The 21,202-nt window shown below is 32.5% G+C and overlaps 3 protein-coding genes and 1 long non-coding RNA gene across 6 annotated transcripts; all 4 read left to right on the top strand.

Annotated features, from left to right (window-relative positions):
• Window positions 1–2,843: 2,843 nt before the first annotated feature.
• Window positions 2,844–3,500, top strand: LOC111371160 (putative disease resistance protein RGA4). The gene has a single exon (XM_022993067.1). It carries the CDS (start codon window positions 2,844–2,846, stop codon window positions 3,498–3,500), a length of 657 nt encoding a protein of 218 aa, XP_022848835.1.
• Window positions 3,501–3,540: 40 nt separating this feature from the next.
• LOC111371159 (putative disease resistance protein RGA3) lies at window positions 3,541–5,112 on the top strand. Its single transcript, XM_022993066.1, has 4 exons — window positions 3,541–4,011; window positions 4,101–4,191; window positions 4,237–4,450; window positions 4,536–5,112. Exons 1-4 carry the CDS (start codon window positions 3,541–3,543, stop codon window positions 5,110–5,112), a joined length of 1,353 nt encoding a protein of 450 aa, XP_022848834.1.
• A 30-nt stretch (window positions 5,113–5,142) lies between these two features.
• On the top strand, window positions 5,143–6,183 carry LOC111371158 (putative disease resistance RPP13-like protein 1). Its single transcript, XM_022993065.1, has 4 exons — window positions 5,143–5,457; window positions 5,504–5,600; window positions 5,715–5,991; window positions 6,096–6,183. Exons 1-4 carry the CDS (start codon window positions 5,143–5,145, stop codon window positions 6,181–6,183), a joined length of 777 nt encoding a protein of 258 aa, XP_022848833.1.
• Window positions 6,184–6,328: 145 nt separating this feature from the next.
• On the top strand, window positions 6,329–7,665 carry LOC111371709. 3 transcript variants are annotated; one of them, XR_002698631.1, is made up of 4 exons: window positions 6,329–6,422; window positions 6,721–6,818; window positions 6,924–6,996; window positions 7,381–7,665. It is a non-coding gene; the product is annotated as an uncharacterized LOC111371709 (long non-coding RNA). The 3 variants fall into 3 exon arrangements; XR_002698630.1 differs by having other exon boundaries at window positions 6,924–7,665; XR_002698632.1 differs by having other exon boundaries at window positions 6,351–6,437; window positions 6,924–7,665.
• The last annotated feature ends 13,537 nt before the right edge of the window (window positions 7,666–21,202 follow it).

Below are 21,202 nucleotides of genomic sequence, written 5' to 3'. Positions count from 1 at the left end.
ACAATCTTCCATAAAATAATATTATACGTAAATCAAAAACTTTTCATTCTTTTTCAACCACTGATTTTTCAAAAAAATACTATTTCCCCCATTAATTTTTCCACGTAATGGGGATCAAACAAGGGCTTAATCTCTTATATATGAAAATTTCCCTTGATTTTATGTAAAACCTACCCAATACAAATGAGTTAGAGAACAATCGGATCCAATTAAGAACTTGATCTATTGGCAGAACTAGGTTGCTGGTTTTAGGTCAACCTATTGGTCAAGTTGAGTTTTAAAATATTGGGTCCGTTTGATTACAAAGACAGAATTTGAGTAGAAAGAAAACGAATTCCAGAGAATTGAATTGCCTAGAAATTTTTTTGCTGAGAATTGTCAATTGTTTTGTTTGATTGGTATAATTTTTCACGTGAAAAATGTTGAAATAAAAGTGTCTTTTGATATTCGTTTGGTTTTGATTTTCATGAAAATTATCAATTTAAGGCATAGTCACTACTACAATTGGTCCTAGATTTGTTTCCATTACCAAAAAAAAAAAAAAAAAAAAGATCTGAAAATCATCTGCATTTTGGTGTTCATTTGGCTTTATTTTATATGAAAATTTTCAATTTAAGGGATATCTTCTTTACAATTGTTCTTAGAATTTGTTCCCATTGCCAAAAATAAAAAATAAAAAACAAAAATGAAAAAAAAAAGGTGGAAAACCAATTCTCACCAAAAACCAAAACAAGGAAAATGCACACGTGTGAAGAAAATATGGAAAATGAATTCCATAAAAAAGAAATGCAATCAAACACCAAAAAAGATGAAAATTTTTCCATTTTCCATGGAAAACGACCCCAATCAAATAGGGCCTTATTCAAACTCACCTATTGAGCAACAATAGATTAATGGATAATTGCAGCAGAGGTCCTCAAGCTGTTTTAAATATGCAGACATACAAACTTTTAAATTTCAGCAACGACGGTCCCAAATCTTCCAAAATTTTACATCAAAAGGATCTTGGGACAATTTCCATCCAAAAATCTGTTAATTGATAAAAAATCAAACGTCTAACCTTATTCTCACTAATTTTTAAAGTGGCAAATTCATCACTATATGTTTCCCCATAAAATAATTTAATAAAAGAAAAAAAAGGAAAAAAAAAATTTCATCTTCTTCCATATCCATCCCATCCCATTCCATGCCATCCCCCACAACCAAACCAAACCCACCTATGACCTTATCATAGCCTCCATCTGTCACCGCACATGTACTAACGACTTTCTATTAAGAGTTTGACTCTTTCTCCTCAAAATAAAAATAACCAGTCCAAGTGCTAATGAATTTCCAACACTCATCTCTTAAGATACAAGACCACATCCCTTAATAGAAGTACAACTTACGTAGACCATTGAACCTACTCAAGTGTTGAACTTTCTTTATATGAAACTCGACTCAAAATAAATGAGAAAATATTTTGATGTGAATATCCATCAGTATCATAATCCATTAGAATGGAATAAATACTTTATTAATTAATACACATTCTCCGCGTTGATTGCCAAAAAATTCATTAGGACGGAACAAATATGAAAGTTTGTTAAAATATTTTCCTCATGCTAATAGAGTTCAAATATCAGAAGATATCTTAATCAGGTGAAAAGTTCATGAACACAAGTACGAAAATGAACAAAAGTTGAAAACATTAAAAATAGTTGCAATTAACAAAAAATGTAGTATGTATATAATTACTCACTTAGAATTTCAAAAGTAGTGAGTACAATTAGTTTCTTAATTTTTTAATTGTAACCTTTTTTTTCCCAAATGGATAATTAAGGGATGTATTTAATTGGGACTTTTAAATATTTTTAGAGACTTTTTAAGCATGGACTTTTATGAAATTTGTAGAATTTTTATAGATTTGTATGGAGGTAATAAAAGTATTTCATAAACTTTAATATACTTTTATTCTAAAATTTGTATAAACTTTTATAGAATCTATAAGATTTTCAAAAAATTTCTTTTAAAGTAAAATTCACATCGGTAGATTGCAAAAGTGGATGTTCTCACATAGGAAGTGGAGGTTCGACCTCCAGCATTCCCTTTCTCCCAAGTAATAAAAAATACTTTTAAAAGAATAAAAAATTCAAATCAACTTAGTTAAATATATAAATAATAAAAATTCATAAAATATATATATGAATTTTAGTATTCTTTGATTAAAAAAAAAGTTTTCGATATTATCATTATGCCATGACTTTAAAAAGTACATAACCAATCAATATATTTAAATGTTAATCATCTTAATTCTTTACTTTATGGTAAGGAAAGTGGATTGATAAATGGTTTAAGTGTCATAATTCATTATTATACGCCAATGGAAGTGGACGTAGTGATTAACAATTTAAGATCCTGTTTCAAACTATTAAAATGATTTTATTTTGAGAAAAAAATGAGTTTTGAAATAGTGAATTTTTTTAGAATATGTGGTTAAAAAGTTGGTAAAAGTTATGGATTTACATGCAAAGCATTTTGTTGTGGGCACGTATTATTGAAAATGAGTTAAAAAAAAACCCAAAATAGAAAAAAAGAAAAAAAGAGAGTTTTATTTTAATGGTTTTCAAAAATATCATAATTCTTTACTTTATGCCAAAGGAAGTGGATGTAATGATTAATGGTCTAAGTATCATAATTTGTTACTTTAAAGTTGAGGAAAGAATTTGTAAACCCTTTCTAAATAGAGAAAAAGAATCATTTGCCCCACAAACAGCTCCACTTTGCAATTGTATCCACCTCTCTCTTTCTCTACCTCCCGAAATCGATCAATCACTCACACCAAATTTTCAAAGCAAGAAAAAATGGAAGCTATCGCTACCGAAGGTGTAAGATTTATACTAGAGAAATTGTTTAAGATAGCATCTGTAGAATTCAAAATTGTGCACGGTTTCAAGAAAGAATTTGCAAATCTGAAAAAATACTTGAAAATGATCAACGAAGTCTTGGAAGATGTTGAGAGGCTCGAAATCACTGACAGTGTTGTTAAAAGTTGGCTGAAGGACCTCAAAGATGCTGCATATGATGCTGACAATGTTTTGGACGAGATCAAATATGAAGATTTGCGTCGTACAATCCAGACCCAGTACAAGATTAAGCCAAAGGGGTGCTTAAACATCCCTTGCTATACTAATACCACTTTGGCATTTCGATGGAAGATGGCTCATAAAATCAAGGACATAAATGCCAATTTCACAAGGAAAAACAACGAAGCTGATAAACTTCGCCTGAAGAGAGTTACAGAATATGCTCATGCACGGCCTCTAGTCAATGACACTACCAGCTTCACTGCTGATCCAATTGTCATTGGAAGAGAAAGAAATGAATCAAAAATTCTGGAGACGATAACCTGCTCAATCAATAATGTCCTTTCAGTCCTTCCCATAGTCGAAATGGGAGGAATTGGCAAGACAACTTTAGCACTCAAGATCTTCCATTACCCTCGTACACACCCATTTTGACAAAAGGATTTGGCTCTGTGTATCGGAATATTCTGATCAGATGATGATTTTCAAAAGGATCCTGGAATTATTGGGCAAAGATTTTGGTGGTAGCACAGAAGCTCTTGTTCAAAAGATAGCAGAGGAACTAAAAGACAAAAGATACCTGATTGTTCTTGATGATTTATGGAATGAAGAAGATGACGTTTGGAATGCTTTCAAAAATACGATGATGGGACCTAGTTCCAATAAAGGAAAACTCATTATCGTCACCACGCGTAAGGAAAATGTGGTATCTATTGTGAACACTTGTGATCATCCATCTCGCTCCAGGTCATTGACAGAAGGTGATTGCTGGTCCATAATCAGAACACTGGCATTTCAAGATAAAGAAGTACCCGAGCAATTTGAGATTACTGGGCTGGAGATTGCTCGCAAATGTAGAAGTTTAGCTCTAGCAGCAAATGTGATTGGAAGAGGTAAACTTCTATTCTACAATCTGGGCTTTCAAATCTTGAAGAGGGTCAGAAGGGTGTGTTGCAAGTCTTAAAGGTAAGCTACGATCGCTTACCTTCTTCATCACTTAAAAAATGTTTTGTCTATTGCTCAATATTTATCAAGGATTCGATCATGGATAGAGAAGACTTAATCCAGCTCTGGATGTCGGAAGGACTTCTTTCAAACAATCAAGAAAGTGAGATGGAGACCACAGGCAATAAATATTTTAATATTTTGTTGCAAAATTTCTTCTTCCAAGAGCCCAAAAAGGACAAGTATGGCAATATCATAAGCTGCAAGATGCACGATCTTGTCCATGATCTTGCATGTTTAGTTTCGAAATCAGAAAGTTTCATGAATACGGAGGTTCGCACTGTTGATGACATTCTTCAAGTTAGACACCTTGCAATAGAATCAATTGGAGAGGAAATAGTCAAGGACATAAAAGAGAGAGCAAGTTATCTCCGTACCTTGTTCTTAAGAAGCAGCGTACCGATGGAATTTTGTCGTACTTCAAGCATTTGCATTCTCTAAAGCTATGTGATGCAAATATTAAAGAATTTTGCCAACATCAGTTGGCACACTGAAACATTTGAGATATCTTGATGTGTCCGACAATAATGATCTCACTACTCTATCAGAATCTATCTGCAAGCTCTACAATTTGCAAACTTTGAGGATTCTACGGCGCTACAGTTCTTATAAGCTTCAAAGGCTTCCTAGAGATCTGCAATTCTTGACTCGTTTAAAGCATCTCTATACTCAATATGTTACCAATGATTTCGAGATGCCACCTAAAATCGGAAGTTTATCTTGCCTTCAAACGTTACCATTATTTTGTGTGAGTGACAAGGAAGGTTGTCGAATCGATGAGCTGGGAAAGTTGAAGAAATTAAAAGGCAAACTACAAATACGGAATTTGGAATTGGTGAGTTGCAAAACAGAAGCGGAGCATGCAGATATGGCTGTAAAGCTAAACATTTATCAGTTTTACTTTTATTGGACTAGGTACAGGTATTTCAATGATGAGAGTGAGTCAATGTATTCCACAGAAAGTAACATCAATGAAGAGAGTGTACTTGAAGGGCTGCAACCTCATGAAAAGCTAAAATGCCTAACAATTGATGGATTCTGAGGTAAAAACTTTCCATTTTGGACTAGAAATATGAGAATAGATAAAGACAATTGTGGCCCTCTGGTGATATTTGATAAATTGATCAAGATCAAACTTATGTATTGTGACAATTGCAAAGAAATTCCAGTGCTCGGCCACCTACCACTCCTCAAGTATCTACATATCACGCATCTGGATAACGTAACATCGATAAGATCATCATTCTATGGAGAGAGTGATTGTAGCTCAACTAGCAACAACGATGGCCAAGAGACAAGAGTATCATTCCCGTCACTGAAAAATTTAGCAGTACGGTTTATGCCGAAACTAAAAGAGTGGGAAGAAGCACAAATGAGCGGAACACTGGTATTTCCTTGCCTTTGAATATTTGGTGTTATTTGCATGTGAAAAGTTGGCTCATGTTCCCCACTTGCGGGGCAGCAGAGCTTCTCTTAAAAAGATGGAAATTTCGTTTTGTTCTGGATTGAGGGAATTACCCTATGACCTAGGTAGCTTCTAGTCTCTTGAGGAATTGAAAATATCTGGTTGTGAAAAACTGCAATCAATTTTGTATCAAAATGGACAAGAAGGTCTTCGTTCCCTTCAGATATTGAAAATTACAGATTGCCGTGAGTTGAGCAACTTGCCAAATGAAATGCTAAAGTATTGTACGTCTCTACGGACTTTATTTGTGGAAGAATGCCATAATATCACTTCACTTCCTGAAATGAGTGGGATGGGTTCTCTACAGTCTCTAGTTGTGGGTGGATGTAAAAATATCACTTCATTTCCTAAAATGAGTGGGATGAAATCTCTAGAGAGACTAAGTTTAACGTCATGCACTTCGTTTCCAGAATTGAGGACGGAGTGCCTTAACAGCTTAATTCAATTGTCCATTGGGTTATTCCCAAATTTAATGCAATTGCATTCATTTCAATCTTCTATCAACGGCATCGAACGCATGAAATTCCTTGAAAGTATACAATCCTTAGATTGTTCGTTAGATTGGGTCTCTCTACTAGATCAGCTTCAACATCTCAGTTCCCTAAAAGGTTTGCATATATATTCTTCTGGAATGGAAGTCTGGCCTGATTGGTTTGGAAATTTGTCATCTCTTGAAGAACTAATAGTAGCGAACCGTCAAAAGCTTAGGCACCTGCCCTCTAAAGAAGCTATGCAACGACTCACCAAATTAAAACAATTAAATATTTGGTCATGTCCTTTATTGGCAGAGAGATGCAGGGCAGAAAGCGGTCCTGATTCTAAGTGGCCCAAAATTTCTCATATTCCTCATGTGTCTATGTAGAAGATTGGTGAAGTTTGGTGTTCCAGTAAGTATATTTAAGGTTTGAATATTGACTTGATTGTTTATTAATTTTGGTTAGTGTATGTTCTAAATATTGCTACAGGGTGGTTTTAATTGATTTCTGTTACTAATAGATAAAAAGAGTTTGCATGAGGTTGTCCTTTAATTTTGTCAAATAACAGAGATTTCTCGATTAAATGTTTACCAAAGTATTTATTTTTCAATTAATTATATTATCCTTTCTTAGGTTAGCTAGTGTGCTAAAATAGTTATAGCTAGGAATTGGTTCGAGTGCCTTATGGAATTTGTATAAATTTTATTAGGTTGTGATGAAGAAGAGCATCCACCCTCAACAACTTGATACTCATTTATTGTCCTATCAATTCCTAATTTTATTTGGATCTTCGTCAACTTTACTATTGTAAGTTTTCTTATCATTACATAAATATTAGAATGATTTGAACTATCTTCGAAGTATTAAAAAAAAAAGGAATGGTAAGATTTAACTTCAATTGAATTATTTCAGGTATTAGATTTGTCACATATTCAAGATGGAAGTATAGATGAGGATTTCAGATATTATTGACATTGGTCTTTCTGTAAGTATATTTCAGCTTTGAATATTGACTTATTTTACATTTATTTTGTTTAATTACAATTTGAATTGATGCTCATTCAATCCCCTATCGAGTCTTAATTCTATTTGAATCTTGTTCAACTTTACTTTCGTAAGAATTATATTATTATCATAACAAAAACATTATTATTATTTGAACTATCATTAATTAATATCTTGGAGCATACGGAGGAGGTGAAAGTAAGCTATTTCCTTTGCAACTTGGAGGGGTTGATTTGTCCAATCTAGAAAGAGTGTGAATTATCTTTAGCCTCTGAGTATATTATAAATTAATTACAGGAAAAATCAACTTCAATAATTGTAGCAACACAAACTAATTTATTTATTTTCTCGTGAAATTCTACAGGTGCAACGTGTGTGTCAATTTGTCCAATATTAGAGATAATGTATATGACTTGCATTTCACATTCAATGGAAATTGAGCCAGATGAAACTTCAACCCAACAAGGAAACTCTTGAAGTTGCAAATTATTTATATTTCTAGCTTGTGAAAATAGTTAGTAAAACAATTATGCTTTTATCTCATAGTACTTAATTTTTGAAAATGTTCATTGAGCCCTTCATAATAAATGTGATGTATTTACTAAAGATCCTCTTATAGTGCTAAATGATTTGTATAATATAAAGACTATCATCGATCTCCTTTACTTGACCATAGCTACAAATGGTCAATAATTGCTCCGAGCAAAATCTTAAAAAGTACATAACAATTAAGAAGCATTACATAATACATGTTCGATGCATTTTTTTAATGATGTGTTTATTAGTATTTTAATTTTTTAATGCCATTTTTAATTTATAATCTAGAAATAAGTTTCTAACATTGATTGTGGTAAAACAAAGTAGCGAATTAGACAAATGGTTAAAAAGTTGTAAAGAGCATAAATGACATGAGTTTCTAGGTGACTTGTAGTGCTTCACATGGTTTCACAATGAAAAACATGTGCTAAAGATGAACCTTCTAACATAGACCATAATATATTCAGTATAAATGTACAAATCACTGACTTTCGCATTTTAAACAGTATGTGTAATTCATAAATATGCTAATAAATTTAGAGACGGTGATTGTGTATCAAGTTAAAGTTGGTGGCAAAATGTACAAATATTGCCTTGGGGAAAATTTGCAAGAACAACGATTAAATTTGGTTAATATGACATATGTGAAAGAAACGATAGGCTAAGTAAAATGAAAGAAAGTAAATTATGTAGCAACTTTATATGACATATCAAGGGACTAAGTATTAAATTCAAAATCACAAGCATCATTTATGAGTTAACTTGTAATTGGGAGTTCCAACTACCTAGGCAAGAAAAAAAGACAACATAATTTTCCAAAAGAACTTACACTCAAGTTTGACAATTTAATTATTTAAGTATTATTAAAGTCTGGCAAGAAAAAATAATGTATCTAGCTTTCTCAAGTATTATTTAACTTCACCAGAAAATCAATTCATAAAATCATTTTCCAAGAAACATAAATAAATTACTAGAGCAGTATTCATAAATGTACTGCAAGGTCTCGGTGCAGAACTAAACTTGAATGCAGATATTCTACTGTCAACAATATCTGAATAAATCATTTCGAGAGTTTTTTTTTTTTTTTTGCACAGGCCACATGACTAAAGGGAGAATTCCAAAATGAAAATTTGAGTATGGTTGGCAAAAGATTACCAAACTGTCAACTGGCAGAGAAATTGGTAGAAAAGTGTCTGTAACTCGTTCGAGCCCCATTAAAACTCATTAAATCTCATTTTTTGCCAAATTTTTCAACCATATATGGGCCTTGTACATCCATTCCAACTGACAGTTGCAGGCTTCTTGGGGTTTGGTGGTTAGTATAAACAATTTAAAATTTTATACTAGAGACTAAAAAGACCATAACAACCGTACAAATATTATGTGTCAAATCAGGGACAATGCATTGGGAGCATAATTATGTAAATGCGCAGGGAAATTGGAGGGTCACTGGTCACTTCCATTTAATATCCTCTGCCATGAGATTTAAAATACCCAGACGTGGGCCCACTGTGACACCCCGAACTTAAACTTCGAGGGTCACGTACTAAACATAATAGATTCTGCCTTTGGTACATGTAAATACTCTTAAATAGAAGTATTTCATGTTAAGAACTTATTTTCAACCCGGTAAAATAATTCTTATAAAATTTGATAGCCGGCAAAAGTGCATGTCAACAATAAATTATACTTTACATATACGGCCTCGGCATTATCAAGATTAGTTGAGGCAACAAATTTGACAATTTTTATAAAATTCATCCCAACTCCGTTTTCTATGAAATTTGTGGCATTAGAAAGATAATTTCAAGTAGTTTTCTAGGTTAAAATATGAAGATTTTCCAAGATCATATGATATAGACGTTTTACTGAAAACAGTGTAGTATTACACAGGAAATCCAGATTGACCCCTTGACGTTAAAACCTTGATAACTCAGGCCATAGATATCCAAATTGAGTGATTCCTTCGGCCATATTTAGAAAACTAAAAGAGGAAAACAGACATATTTTTAGAGTTTCAAATGGATGTTTATAGAGTTAGAAACATCATTTTGAAAATGACTCCAGAAACTGTCCCGTTTCTACCTTTTATCACTTGCAAGGAAAATAAACTATAAAAACGTCTCTTAACATAACATGAGGGATATAATTACAAAATTTACTATTAATACCATATTAAATCATGTCATATACATATTTTTTACATAGTACCATAAGAAAAATAAATGGAAAAACAGTCATCGAGCAAAACATACAAAAGAAAACTTTCGGTACAAAACATCTGTCCTTAATCCAACATCGCTTAAGCCAACTAACTCCCGTCAATTCAACGATCATGGATCTGAAAATTTAGCATAACATACTATGAGTATAAGAAATACTCAGTAAGATACCATGCTTGGATTTTTATCATGATAATACTACACAAAAGAATGCAATCAAACTCATACTTGCACATTCTGGCTTGCCGGTGCCCTTCGGACTTGTCCTAAAGCATAAATAGATATCTAACTTTGTGGACTTGTCCACCATAATCATATTGTGGTTTTTCATGCATAGTTTAAGTATAAATATTATCATGAAAATCATAACTCTTAAGCATGGAAAGTATCTTACCGTAAAACTTGAAGATCTTCGGTTGAGATGTAAATTAGAAGTGCTAGTCTTACTTCCTTCCCTTTTCTTTCTTATTTTCGGTTTTTGCTCTCTTTTTAAGTGTATAAGTGTTTTGTAAAATGAAGGAAATCTTTCTATGGCAATGGATATGGATGTGTTTATATATATATATATAAAGATAAGGATAAATGATTGATATTTTTTTCTTCCTCTTTCCATCCCACCGTCTCACCTCTCTTTCTTTCATTTTTTTTTCTTGCTTATACACATGTTTAATCTATTGTCTAAGTGTATGGTGATGATGGATGACAAGTGGGTTGATTATAGGATAATAAGTGGCCTCAAACCTAGATTTACAAAGGAAACCTCTCATCTTTTCAACTAATATAATCTAAACCCGCTAACATTCATTGTTAACAAAGTGTACCCCAAATTTAAACTTATACCCAACTTACATATTCAAAAATTGTAGATTGTAAAATAATTTAATCGTTTGGTCAATTGAAGTCCTAACAAAATAATTCACTTCATTCAAATCCAAACTTGCCTTAAGTTTCGACTAACTAATAATCACTTCATACATACACAACCTTTGACACTTCATGCCTACATTCATTAACTATCTCTAACATTAACCACTACAAAGGTAGTGTCCCCTTTTACCTTATGGCCAAAAATAGTATTGAAAGTTAAATCGCTATCCCAAAGAAATTTAAACAAGCATAAAATTTCGGAGTATTACACCCACCTTGGTCAAATATGTTGGGTTGAAAATGTAATTTAAAGAGATATAACGGGGCTCAAACGGCGGCTAAGGGAGAATGCTCAGTTTTTCAGATTTGCAAACCATTTGAAGTGTCTTTCTCTAGTCTCCAGAATGAGAAGCCTATTGCTCATAGCTCTTTAATAGTTATTAAGGGAGAATACCATATGACAACACTTGATGATAAATTGCCTCTCGAACCTAAGCTGAAAGATGAAACACAGAATCGTGAAGAAGAAATTGACTTAACCAAGGATGATGACGACATTGAGGATGCTCATATTGATAAAATCATGGCAAAAAATAAACAAGATATGCAAGAGACTATTTGTTTTAAAATGGAAAAAGATGTGAACACCGGTTATTTAACTACGAATTTATCCATTTTTCAATACCCAGGATGGTGGTAATTTTATAAGGATGTAGCAAAGATTAATTCGAAAGCATTTTACTAATGTGATAGGGAAGTGCTATTTTCATGGAAATTTGATTGAATATATAATTGCACAAGTCTATAAAGTGGGCTTCACTTAATGGGACCACGTATCCCTGAGATCTCTTCTGGTTAACGTTATTGATTGTAGATTTTAAGAATTTCAGTCATTCATCATGTTATGCATTATATGAACATGACTCTTTGCGGTTAGTGCATAGTAATAGAATTTTACAACTCTCATAACATAGAAAGGTTGAAATGAAGAAAATGAAACACTTACAAGTGTGTTGTATGCCACCACGACCTGAAGACAACATTCTACGAATTGATATATTTTCAAGGCATTAAATTAATAAGATTGATTCACAAGAAGAAAAAATTAACAAACTTTTTCCTCATGGGATATTATCTTCTGTAGGTGAACAAAAATTTATATTGATTAACTGACACTGTTCACAAATGAAAAAGATGAAAAAAAGAAAAAAAAAAGAAAAGAAAAGATAGCATGAGGAACTATTGGAGTCGAAGTAACAAATGAGGGAAATTCTGCAAATTAGGAGATGAAAGAAAATAACAAATTGGAATTAGTGGTCTATAAAGAGAAAAAATTTGAAAACGCTGAAACAGAAATTGAGGACGCATCAGAAACAATTTGCTCAGGGATCGATACATCAGAATATGATCCAATTATGCAAATGAGTAAAGGTGAAGAGAAGGGAGAAGACAATGAAAATAACAGTGACAGTCACAGACACGGTGAAGATACAGACAAACATCTTACCAATATAATAGTGAAGAGTTCAGTAGGAACATAATTCTTCCTAGAATCCAATGCAGAGTGCGCAAAGCGATCAGCTATAGGTTATTTTCTTGATCTTGATTTCTTTCCTTCCAATAAACTGAACTTTTCAACAGCCTGAAACCAAGGCAGAAAATTAATTTTTGTTTACATGGAATGAAATGGAGTTTTTTTGCATCCAACCCCAAGCACTGTAGTCCTCCTTCCAACTTCCACAGACAATAAAATTTAAGACAACTTAAATGATATAAACAAGCAAATGTCAAACACCACCCAGATCATAAATTTAATCTAAGACTACCTCACAAGACAAAAATAGCAAATGTTATCAAGAAAGTTTAAAGAGCAAAAATGAGATAAAAAAAATGAAATTTAAGACAACCCCACAAGACCAATAAAATATACTAATAACGAAAAGAACATTGATTCCAAAACCAAGAACAAATATTCAGCAAAATAAAATAACAATGAGCAACAAACCATGTTCAAGAAACTGGAAGAAATAACAAGGTAATACACTTACCTCCAGAACTGCCCCTTGAAGCCCATCAATCAATTTATGACAACCCCTCTATTTAGGGGGTATTATTATAAATGACCTGCTACTATTCATTTTTGATAAAATGTCTATTATACCCTTAATGAAATAATTTATCATATATTGCACAAGATATCCTTAATTTATTGGGATAGTTTTAAATTCCTCTATTTCTCTCATTTCGAGTTTTAATATATAATTTCATCCTTTGATCTAATAAATATTTAGAGCATCACCAAGACACACTCTATTTTTAAAGAGGATATTCCATTATTTAAAAAGCATCTATAAATTTAAAGAATGAAATTTTTGAAGTATTCCAATAGGCTCTTTATATCTAACACTTAGAGCCTGTTTGAGCCACATTATTTCAAAAAAATGTATTCTTAAACAGTGATTTAACATCATTTCAACCACACATTCTTCAATAAAATAATATTACACGCATATCAAAAAATTTTCCTTATGTTTTAACCGCATATTTTCCATCAATACACTATTCAAGAATGCATTATTACCAAAATAATGTGGCTCAAACATCCCCTTAATTTAGTACTCCCAAAAAATATTTATTATTTTTCTCTATCTTTTATTTAACTAGCTTTTCTCTAGATTATTATATTATTTTCTTATATTGAAAATTGAAATAATTTGAATGCATTTAATTATAGAGAGAATTTCGCTATCCAAATTCTCTAAATAAAAATCTTAATTTAAAGAGTCTTTTGCAGCATGATTTTAGATTGATCCTTCAAAATAGAGAGCATCTCAAGTTTAAAGAGTCTTTTGGAGATATTCTTACATTACAAATACAATAGTCCTTATTCTTGACCTTGAGAAATTTGTAGCAAGAACAGGAAACTTTAATTTAAAAAAAAATCGAATAACAGATTCCTAAAATATCCAAAAATTGAAATAAAAAATAAAGAGCAAAATCCACACATATGACAGTAAAAAAAACAAATAATAATAATAATAATAATAATAATAATAATAATAATAATAATAATAAAGAGAAAACCAACGAAATACAAAAATTGACCTTACCGAACTGTGTCTCACGGCTAATGATTCCGTCTTGGACCAAATGAGCAAAAAGGATGGTCCACATGTTTTCGTTGGTAAAACACATAGATTACCTAGTGTTGGTAAAATGAAACAAACTTGTACAATTAGACAAGGCAAATAACTTAAATATTAACAATTTTCACTCAAAAAACTACCAACGTCTACATCAAGTAGATTTGCAAATGGAGAAAGCACGGAAAACCATATTAGTCCAAACATTGGTACACAAGCAAAAAAATTAACTTGGGAAGTGCAACAATATCTAAAATAATCTAGATAATAATTCATGGTAAATTGCTCAGAGGTAGTGACAATTTCATATCATCATCTTTAATCTCTGATAATGTGTAATAGGAAATGCATCATAGGCAAACCAGAAACTTAAATTCATGAAATATATCAACTGTTTGCAATTTCTTAACCGAATTATAATTGCTGCTGGTGTTGATTCAGAAAAATCAAACCGAACAAAACGCAAGCTGGAAGAAGCACGAGGCTGAATTTTTGCATGATATGCGACATGTTATCTTTTTAAAAGATCAAAATGAAATAAATAAATAAAAATAAAAGTAATGATTCAATAAAAGTATTCTTGTGCCTCCAAAAAAAAAAATCTTTTTGACGTAACTGGGAAAAATATTATAGTCTCAGCTGCGATGATTCATAAGCATATATAATCATAGTTTAAACTCATAATCATGCAATATATAAATCAATGGTAAACTTTTCACTTCCTTTATGAAAAAAATTCTCAAAATTTGTAGAAGGAAACAATCAGAACTGTCTTTATGCATTATACTCTAGAACTAATTGTAAAAGCAAAGAAAAAAATAAAATAAAATTTAGTTAATGCATTGGAGAGATTCCCATTGACAAATCATCAAACTCTAAAAAGAGTTCTGAAGTCATTATCTGTTTTATCGTCACTTGCATTGACAAATTGACTTAAATTAAGGAAAACACATTATTCACTACTGAATTTTAGCTTAGATAACAAAATCAAACTAAGCCCATGTTTGACCCACATTCTAGGAAAAAATGCATTATTCATGTCAAATCAATGGGAAATAAATGGTTAAAAAATAAGGAAAAATTTTAGATTTGCATGTAATATTATTTTATTGAGGATGTGTGGTTGAAATAATGTCAAATCATTGTTGAAAAATGTATTTTTTTGAAAATAATGAGGCTCAAACAAGCTTTAAATAAATTTACAAAAAATAAAAAAAATAAAGAATAAAATAATGTTTAATGTCTCGAAACCTTGAATTCATATCTTTCCATGGTTACAGTAACTTATATTTAACACCATAATTAGCAGAGGCTTAGTTAAAGTATGATTTCAATCAAACAAGCAAGAAGCCATCTTAAGAGCCAAGTAATGAAATTACAAAAGGAACAATGCATAAATAATTAAATCGAGTCATGATTAAAGGGAAGCTGAATTGAAACTAAAAATGTGAAATAATCAACAATTATATTGACAACCAAGAAGCAAATATTACCCAGTTATGGAAATGTTTGTCATCTGGAATTGTGTACACAGAACGGACTGTATTTGTATAAGAAATTGGGCCAAGAAGAAAGCCGCAAAACAGTGAATGAAGACCCAAGATATAAAATAACTAGTTTCAAGAAAATACCAGAAACCCAAATTCTCTAATCGGACTACAAAATCACATCACCTTCAAGTTACGATCCAAGAGATAAATGAGAAATACGATTTTTTTTCTCAAAGACACAAGAATCTACACATAAGGAAAAACTCCATCGAACCATCAAAAGTTCTTATTCGAAATCCAGTTAGTGAAATCAATAAAAATTTACAAAAGCCTAACTGTTACCAAAAGTATCAAAGTCTGATCTGCCAAAACAAGGAAGAAAACCTACAAAGTAGAGAAAGAATCATTGGAAAGACCAAGGTTCAAATAATGATTATTAAATAAAAACAGAAAATCCAGTTTTGTGGAATGATTCGGCGAAATTAGCAGCATTTAGAGAAAAACTGTGGGAGAGAACAAGTAGAAAAGAGGGAAGAAGAAAGGAGGGGTGGTTGTATGGGGGGGGGGGAATAGAGGTATAAAGAGTCATGGTTGGTAGTGTGGGAAGATGGAGAAAGATTAAAGAAGGGCAAATTATGTCAGATTCAAAGGCACTTGAATTGAAAAAGGGCAAAGAGATGGCTGGGTCAAAGACCAAAGTGACATCGTTTTTTAGTTAGAGTTAGTAAAACGATGTCGTGTTGAGATACAGGTAAAAAGGGTCACGATAATGTTATCAAAACGACGTCATATTGGACGAAAATATGAACAGTGTATAGACATTCACTCTTATAAGTTTGTATTGTACAGAATAAGAATTCGAAAAGGAATGGACACCCAATATATGCACAATTAAACAAGTCCTTCCAATTCAAAATGGGGAAAAGGTCATTTACAGAAAATATATGCTCTCTCCCAATAAATGCAGCAGCATATCTAAGGCCATCAAAGCACACCTGTATGAAGTGATTTTTAAGTGAAACCAGCATGACCTGAAAGGTAAAGGAAGGAGAGGGAGAAAAAAAAACACAAAATTTGCAACCAAGTTGTAATTTGGTAATGAATGAGATCATCACAATGGATAATCAGTATCAATATGCTCAGACATAGGAAGAGGCAAAATATGTTACCAGTGACCCCATACCGAAAAACATACATGCAGTGAGGAGGCTCCACTATGTTACAGGAAGTGTATAAAATCCAAATGAAGATCTAGAATATTATGCACTAACATATTTGCAGGAAATGCAAACATAATTGCAAGTTAATCATTAAATTGGCTCAACTTAATTATAAAGATAGAAAACTTACAATAAGACTACTAGCAAGCATCTCCAATATTTAATAAAAGGAAAGCCCACTGGACCTTCTTTTCCAGATAGAACTATGATTTCGAGCTCCATGCATATAGGGTCTATACTTAAAAATTTTACTTTCTTTCGAAGTCATAGTTGTCTTACCAATAGTTAATTATGGAGAATAATTACTCCTAAACAACAACAATATAGATGATTCGAGGAATAAAATTGACCTTAATCAGCACCATTGGGAAATTCAATATGTTAATATTGGAGGCCCAATATATGGTTATGAGCACGAAATAAAATAATTTTCCTACAATAACATACTTCAAGATCCCATGACAGGAGCGTAAAACAATGCACTTGTATAGATATGCCACAATCAAAAGAGCTAGTATCAGAACAAGTTGAGTTATTAACATCCAAAATTGAGAGACCTTGTTGACTCCAAGTGTTCTTGAAGGATTATTTTTCCAGAATAATTGCTCAAGCTCAATAACAATTTTCCTGGGAAAAAAAAATCAAATGCAAGTGCGTGCATATCCAACATAGAAATTCAAGCAACAAAGATTAATCATCTTCATTGTTTGTTCCAGCATTTATTTCCAAAAAAAAAATGTAATAACAAATCAACAGATCATATATCTAAAACAGAAATGATGTACTTCGACAATTTCTAATAAGTGCGTTTTGTGCATTTATTTAGACCTTATTACTAAGTTTTTTTATGTCATGAAAGAACATATTGTTACTTAACTTGGGTTATTTTGCATTTATTTCAGTGATGATAAGCAATTGGAAAAGAAAAAGGAGGAAATCCAAAGTATGAGGACTAAATTGCAACATTTCAATAGTTGATTAGGATCACAAAATGAAGATTAAAGATATTTCTAGTTCAATTGGATGCAATTAAAAGTGAAACGGTTGAAAACGCAAGAGAAAGGACTTGAAAGAAACAAGAATTGACTTCGGGGGCTAAAATGCAACATGCGGGAGTTTTTTATAACTGAGCGATAGCCCAGTTATAAATTTCGGGTGATCGTCCAACCTCAAAATCTAATTACGAAGGCAAAAATCCATGCTTGGGTGATTGCCCGTTTTGCCTGGGCGACAATCCAGGTCAATTGCGCGCGAGAAAAATTTGGTTTTCTTTTTTGATTGAAATTTTTATGGAAACAAATCTTGGGAAGTCTTTTAAAGCCCTAGGGACTTCCAAAAACATACACCACGCATTACAACCCATTTATAAGGGTTTTTAGAGAGGAGAACAAGACAAGAACAAGGAGATTGATATCAAGACACAAGGATTCAATTCAAGATTTAAAGTGGTGATGTCTTTTCTTCATTATTTAGTTTGTTTTCTTCTTCCTATCATGTTAGGCTAGATTTTTATGTGCGGAGAGATCTATGAATTTTGTAATATGATTCTTAATTCCTTGTTTCATAGCTTTTACATTAAAACACATTTGATTATTTTGAATGATTTATATGCATTTAATTTCTTCCATAATTATTGGATCTGTAATTATTTGAGTGTGGAGGTCTATTCCTTGCATTCGAGAGAAGGGGAATAGGTTTGACATGGTAATCGTAGGGTTCGATAGGGGATAGAGATATATAGCTATACTCTACGTAAATCTTTAAGTACTCGCAAAACTACATGCATTCTTGTATATTTACACTCGTCATAGAGATATATGTTGGTGGTATGTGAGAGTAGGTTCAACTTTGCTCGAGAAAGATTGTTGGATAGATACAGGAGCATTGATTCTTTATAATTTCAACGTGTTCTCAAATTATAGAACTAGGGTTAAATTGAGCATTGCTTGGGGATTCGTGATCCCAGTGCACTTTACATTCATTAATTACATCAATCTTGCATTTAAAACATAGCTTTCCATTTTAATTCATTAAATTCACATGCAATAGCACATTTAATCTAGGTTAGGATTAATCAAGTCGCATTGATCTTGTTAGATAATTTGGTTTTCGGTTAAGGTTGAGATAGATAAAATTAAGCTACTCAATTTCTGTGGGATGACATACAAACTCTAAAATCCACTTTATTACTTGTTACGTACCGTACACTTGCGAATGCAAATCGAAAGAATAATTTCGTGAACAAGTTTTTTGGCGCGGCTACTGAGGATTGAGTATTAGTTTGATTTTATTTTTTTAGGCTCTAATTCGATCTTTAATTTTAATTTTTGTTTTTATTTTCCAAATTTTTTAGGCTACTTTATTTTATTTTATTCTCTTTTGATATTCAATTTGTTTGAATCTAAGTGCTACTATTGGTTTTCTTGCAGAGTTGCATACTAAGATCGACTGGAGGAGAATTGGTTCCAACTGATCCTGGAATTGAGTGCACCTTTCATTGACTGCAAAGAGAAACTAGAGAAGCATAGTTACAAATGGCTAAGAAACCGAACAACCCTATTATTCCAGCCAATGAAGGAGAGGCGGTGGAAGAAGCAAATGATATTTTGGGAGATTTATTGACTCCTCAAGTAATTCAAAACCAGTCTAGCACAGTGTATCCACCATTTGGGCAACCTAATTTTTAATTGAAGACTAATGTGATACAGCTGTTCCAAAATGGACACCAATTTTATGGAAGAGCCGAAGAAAATCCACACACACATATCACGATTCTTGGATATGTTTCAACAATATAGGTATCAAGGAATTTTGGATGATGCTATTAGGCTAAGGTTGTTTCCACATACACTATGGGATAGGGCACTTGAATGGTTGGATTTACTTCCTGTTGCAAGCATTACTACTTGGAACGAGTTGGCTCATAAATTCTGCACGAAGTTCTTCTCGCCAGCCAAGATAGCAAAACTAAGGCATGATATTTCAATATTCGGTCAAGGAGCATCTAAATCATTAGATGAATCCTAGAATAGATTTAAAAATATGCTCCGGAAGTGCCCTCAATGTGGGTTTGACAAAATGACCCAAATTCGATTACTCTATATATGGTTACTTCCGTACCGCAAAAGCATGGTGGACTTAGCATCAGATGGCTCAATAACCACACGAGCAGTAGATGGGGCACTGGAATTAATCGAGAGAATGGCTACCATTTTAGCCATGTGGTCTTCTGAGAGGTTGATCCCAAGGAAGACTCTGGGGGTCTACGATATAAATACTTATTCAGCCATATCTACAAATATCGACTCTCTATATCACAAGTTGGAAAGCATATCACGAGCAACACAAGCTAAGAAGAGTAATTATGAGGAATGTGGAGTTGAGCATAAAATAACAAAAGCCCAATCTTAATGCAAGGAATTGAGCAAACAAACTATGCATAGTGAGGACAATGCCAACATAAAAATTGGTATGGGGAAACATACAATTCCAGTTGGAAGAAGCATCCCAACTTCTCTTGGAGCAACCAGAATTAGAATATGCCACAAGGACAGTTTCAACAGCAAGAGAAGATGCCTCAATTGGAAGAGATAGTAGGAAAATTCATGGAAAAAGCCGAAGCCACTCTTCAAAACCAAAATGCCGCCATCAAAAATTTGGAAACTCAGATGGGGTAGCTAGCCATTACATTGACTGGTAGAGCACCGGGTAATTTGCTAAGTAACACAGAAATTAACCCCAAGGAGCATGCTAAGGCCATTACCACTCGAAGTGGGATGCAACTACTTGAAATACATGTCAAAAAGCTGGTGGTCTATAAGAACAGGTTCAATACATCTCGAGAGACTGTGTTGAAATGATTTAGGAGCATTGATTCGTCAACAATTCAATTGCATTGTCATTTTGTGAAATTAGGGTTTAGGATGATCATTGCATGAGAATTCGTGATCCTAATGTGTTTAATTTTTATTGAATACAACCAATTTGCGTTTTAAACTGCTAAAACGTCATTTTGCATATTGTGTTCATTCCAATCATCAATTTTGTATAATTAGGATTTTCTTTCCAAATTAGGATAACATTTAGGTAAAAATTTCACTTTGAGTAATTTAGTTCGGTTAAAGCAACGATAGATAAAATTGAACTAATCAATCTTTGTGGGATGATATTCGAACTCAATTGATCCATTCTTACTTGTTAATGAACCTTACACTTGCGGTGATTTAAATCGAAAGAAAATATTTCCTAAACAATTTCAATTTTAGAAGCATTTCTGCAGTAACGGTTGAGATACTTATTTTAAGTAGAATCATTTTCTACATTATTGCACAATGTTGTTAAAGTATTGCAGTTGTGACAAGAAGAAAATTGGTCACCACTTCCTTATTCCATTGCAGCTCGAGAATGTATCAAACCAGGAAAAAAGTCATATAAAAGATGATAACTAGAGAAATATACAGGTGCTGAATTAATTGCACTTATAGCTTGGTATTATTCACATGATATCAACATGTAGCTAGAGATTTGCCTCGAGTCCTAGCTAAGTTCAAATGCTCACCAGTCACCACTATAGCTTACTACAAAACGATGATTTTCATTGATCAAGCCGTCACATGTACAATAATAGTTTCTGCAACATAATAATATATGTCCATCAAACCATCACATATGGCTCAATTTACTTCAATATGATAATTATAATTTTGG

This window comes from Olea europaea, chromosome 22 (genome assembly GCF_002742605.1).
Source record: "Olea europaea var. sylvestris chromosome 22, O_europaea_v1, whole genome shotgun sequence".
In the NCBI taxonomy this organism is placed as follows: Eukaryota; Viridiplantae; Streptophyta; class Magnoliopsida; order Lamiales; family Oleaceae; genus Olea; species Olea europaea.
This window is presented reverse-complemented; position numbering and strand designations above follow the sequence as displayed.